Source organism: Penaeus chinensis, chromosome 11 (genome assembly GCF_019202785.1).
Source record: "Penaeus chinensis breed Huanghai No. 1 chromosome 11, ASM1920278v2, whole genome shotgun sequence".
NCBI classification, from domain to species: Eukaryota; Metazoa; Arthropoda; class Malacostraca; order Decapoda; family Penaeidae; genus Penaeus; species Penaeus chinensis.
The window spans coordinates 1747017-1752016 of NC_061829.1; the positions used below are offsets into that span (position 1 = coordinate 1747017).

The following is a 5000-nucleotide window of genomic DNA, read 5'->3' on the forward strand; positions in this document are numbered from 1 at the left end:
AAGGTAATTTTTAAAAGAATGGAATGGACGATATAGAGTGAAAGTGAAAGTGATTTTTAAAAATCATACATTGGAATTGAAGACAAAACTTATAAGTAAAGCTAACTTTTAAAAAATATTAGTATTCATGAAACTTTTTTTTTCTAATTATGTGGCATGTTAGATGCAAATTATTTAGATATTAGATATAAATTATTTATATATATATATATATATATATATATATATATATATATATATATATAAATTGTTGATGTTAAGTTATCATTTTGATACGTTCTATAAGATCTATGAATCCTTATATAGGTATGAATTTAAATTAATTTTTCAATTAGCCTGCATTATTTTTGTGGCACCTTTCCTTGTCATTTGCTGTTCGATGTATATTCATTAATCATGATATAATGTCATATAGGTATCAGGTTTTTACTGCAAGCATATTATGACAGTGTATATAGCTTGCTTTATGTTTTTTTCAGCTCTTTGAAACTTCAGCAAAAAATGACAATGATTGTGATCATGTAGAGGCCATCTTCATGACTCTCGCCCATAAGCTGAAAGCCTCCAAACCCATGATGCCCATAGACCCCACGCAGTTTCCCCCAGAAGACATTCACAGAGCGGAAGTCATGTCCATCGGCAGGGAGAGGAACGGGGTGGAAGTGCAGAACTCCAGCTCCTGCTACTGCTGATACAGAGCTGAACCCGTGTGGTCCAACAAGAACCTTCCAGGCAAAACTGCCCCGCTTAATTATCTGGTATTATTTATGATTATGTGGAAGTGGCACCAGCAAGGAAGGATTGTCCCTGCAGGGTTTACAGGACAAACGAGATCCTTTTGCAGGAGGTAGACCATGCAAGTATTTTTCTATCCCAGCCTGGCAACTTTTTTATGCCAGTTACTTTTGCTTGCCCCTGAATTGTGGCCATTTACACAGGAAATATAAAGGTTCATCACAGTGTAAAGGATTTTTGATATGCAAGATAAGATAAGAGGTCACTGTTTTAGAGGGATCAAGGAATCCCTCTTCACAGAACAAGCTTTTTTGAGATAGTTTGTAATACATACTAGTTTGAATTACGAGTAGCAGCCGAATACACCAATGGCTTCCTCAAGGTTACTGTACATGGTAGCACGTTAAACATATGATTTGGATAGGAAACAATATGCAGAAACCCTAGGATGATTTTAAGTTTTGCAACCTAAGTTTCCAGAAGCACGAAACTCTCTCTGCCTTCCCATTCAATAAAGTTGTCATGTAGTGAAAGTGTGAAGATGAAACTTGCAACATTGTTAAATTATAATATATTTATTATCGTAAGGTTATCAGGATATTAGATCTCTTGAAGATTGTAAATACATTCCTCCTAAAGCTCCAGACCATTTCATCTTAGGAGTGGGTGAAATCTAGGTATTGGTTTTGTTCAAATTTAATTAATTGCTTTCCCCGTGCCTGTATTTATCCATATATTAACAAAGGGAAAATAGAGTTTGTGTTTAATTATAATTAAGGTTCTTGTGTCTGAGAAGTCTATGTATAAAATCAGCTCTAAAATTCCAAAATAGAGTGTATATGTAAAATAATTTTTGCAGCTACTTTGGTATGTTAAGACTTTTCCCTAGTTTGCAAGTGAAAGTCAACTATAACACACATTTTTCTTAGTGATCTGAATGTGTCCTATGAGTTAATAGGTGTTTATAACGATTAATTTGTGCAATATGTGATATTGAGAAAATGCAGTAATTTATAGGATATATTATTTATTATTGTTCAGATTTGTTTGGGAATCATGTTCATCATATAGCAAATCTACCGTTTCTGATTTTTTCCACTCATTATTCCAAGTAAAATAAAAAATAGTGCCTATTTCTTGGTTTATGTGTGTGTTAAAGGACATTGATAGCTGCTCTTCTATGCAAGGAAATTTCAATCATGTTAAACTGTGCACTTTGATTCAGGGATTTTTTTTTTGTCTCTTTTTTTTTTCTTTCTTTCTTTCTTTTTTTCAGTAGTGACAAGTGGGCAGCCATGCTATACTAAATTTCATCAACTCATAGGAAAACTACCTTTAAGAGATATTTTTGTTGCGTAAATAAATCCAAAAATTGGGAAAATAAAAAGCTTTTTGTATAGCAAAACAAAAGGTGATCTTTTGTAGTGGACTAGGTATGCTTTTTTTTTTTTCTTTTTTTTTTTACTTCATAAGAAATATAAGAGTGTGAACATGTTAAGTGACAAGAATTTTGCACAAGTACAGACTTCTTGAATATCCAGAGTTTAGACAGTTATTGCTGATTTGATTGAAAACTACCATCTAGTGATATTTGTTAATGTTGCATATCTCCTATAACCTTGTTGGTAGGTATGTCCATGAGTTTATTTTTATACTTATTTATTTTTTCACTTTTGGGGGGGAAATGTGTGACATGGTCTGGTTGAAGTGTTGCTTGAAGAAAGTTTCATATTGAGTTAAAGGATATTATGAAGTTCTGAGTCATAGGGATATGTAGTTCTTCTGAACAATGCTCATGTTTTGATATTCCAGAAGTTTTGTAACTTTGTCTCTCAAGAGACAGTGGTAATGTGATTTTTCAGATTAGACTAAGTGTTTGTGTTCCCTTCATCAACCCATTATCATCAAGATTGCATTTCTGCCATGAACTATGCCTGGGTGGTCTTCACAATGCATATCTCAGCTTGTACAACAAACTGGAGCAATTTTACATGGCACTGAAACTTTTGTAATGAGTTCATGTTAATACATGTTGTGTTCTCATGCTACAGTGAGACGAGTTGGCAAGTCACAAGGATAATGGTTGCAGTGCCATGGTGTAGCTTCTGCTCTTATGGCAACAAATGGGTCAGGTTCCCCTCTGCATCCTCTCTGGAAGGGGATTATCATATATGAAAGGAAGAGTATACTGTAAATACACAAAGACATTAATATTATTATTCAGATTTTTCATAATCTTGTCATATTAGTGAATATGTAATCTTTTAGTTTTTGGAGTCTTCAGTTTCCTGTATTCATTTAATTTCTAATAGCTATTTTTATATAAAACTATACTGTGAGGAAGTCTGCTGCAGTGAGTCCCATTTTTGTATTGCTTTGGCTTGGAAGTTGTAAAGAGACTGTCATAATATTTTGCATTTTTTTTGTATGCAGAGTGTGCTGAAGAAGTTGTCATCCTTTCTCACCTGTGGCACAGGATGCAACAGCATTGATCTCTTCTTCAGCAAAGATATGGTCATTGTAGAGATGTTCTCTGGGCCAATCCTGGGGCATATATCAGGGATAACTAGGAGGATTTTACTTGTGCTTTTGATATGATCTCGAATGGACGTTGAAAGTTTTGTTGGAGTCCGGATATAGTATTGGTTGATGGATTTTGTTTTTCTTTTATGTATTTCACATATATCAGTGTCTTCCAGTCTTTTGACAACACAGTGGCATTCATTAAAATTATTAGAAATATATATTATAATTTATTTTAAGGTTATGTAGCCTCTTAATCATTTGAATGATTTATAGATGTGTCACTCTTAGTTTGCCTTCTTTGCTGCTGAGAAATTAAATTAAGGGCAAGACCTGTTTGATAGCCAGGGGCCCTCCCACACCAAAGAGCTTTACAAGTGTTAACCCCTTAGATCTGAGTGCTTTTGCCGACCACATGTAGCTCAAAATCCAGGCAATAGGCTTATTGGAGTTGCCACTTGAGTTGCCTACTGGCTTGCAGGCCAGGTGCACACGAATTCTCATGGGCGATATCAAGACTCCATGCCTACCCCCTATAATGTTAGTATCTCTTTTCTACATAAGCATTTTTAGTTTCTTTTTTCCATTTTTTAATGTCTATATTTATTTGATATTCTGTATCCTTTGCACAGACTCCATATCATTTTTCTAGGTAGTCCATAAATTAGTGCACGACTAACAACGATAAGTAACATTGTATTTATTTATTTATTTTCTTTATATTGTTAATTAATATTTTTTTTTATAAATTTTCTGCAAGGAGGAATAGGATCCTGAGCATGGAAAGTGTGCTCCCTTGGAGCCAGTGCTCCTCCAGTCATGGCTCATGGATGGTACATTCCACGCTTGTTTATTGATGAAAATAATGCGAGCCCCTTCCTAAATGTCCACTAAATCTAATCACCCTCCAAGAGCTCTGTCCACTCAGCGTGAGTCCTTTCCTTTACCCTGGCCTTCAGCCGAATTTTTCCATTACAGCATGTTCACATCACCTGCCCCTCAAGCCAAATCTTTTTCATACGGCTATGGTCACATCACCCGGATCATAGGGGTTTCATAACATTCTCCATTCAGATTGTTATTCTCATTCATTTCCTTATGATAACATCAAAGGTACCCACATTCAGCTTAAAATTCTTCCATGTTCACAGAAATTGCATAGTAAATAGGGCTTGATTATTAATTTGTCTGAGAATCTCCCAGTGTTAGAGACAAGTAACAGTAAGTCAGGAGATAAATTGAGATCATAGATGACAGGAGACCCCTGCTAGGGTAGCTCCAGATGTGAATTGTGCAGGTAGATGGTTCAGTATATGGAATATGGATTAATGCTGGTAGCCGCTGGACATATAGACATAGCAGCAGCTGTATAAAAACTGGTGAATTATGAACACATGGAAGTTTGTTTCTGACTGCAATGGTTAGTGGTATGACCATCTGTATTTGCAAACCATTTAAATGCTTAGAATTTCAAAAAGATAGGTATTAATGTTTGGCAAATGTAAAATGCAGTGAATGACGAATAGGATTCATTATGACTTATGTTTGAAACCTCAAAGAAAGATGCGTTTTAAAGTAGATATGTTAAGCAATAGTCTGTTTTATTCAATGAAATTGGATCCATACCTTTTAAAAAGTTGAAAACCTTTTGAATTACTTTGAGGCATGCAATGTTTTCACCACTGGTAATAAGATATATATAAATTCATCAAGAAGTTTGTCCATCGTCCTAGGACTGAAGT

At 34.8% G+C, this 5000-nt stretch overlaps 1 protein-coding gene across 1 annotated transcript in view; it reads left to right on the plus strand.

Annotated features, from left to right (window-relative positions):
• Window positions 1–4850, plus strand: part of LOC125030605 (ras-related protein Rab-33B-like) — a 10695-nt gene extending 5845 nt beyond the window's left edge. Inside the window, exon 6 of the mRNA XM_047620749.1 lies at window positions 480–4850. Coding sequence (XP_047476705.1) covers window positions 480–692 — 213 coding nt within the window. The 3' untranslated portion in view covers window positions 693–4850. The remainder of the gene's footprint in view (window positions 1–479) is intronic.
• Window positions 4851–5000: the final 150 nt, after the last annotated feature.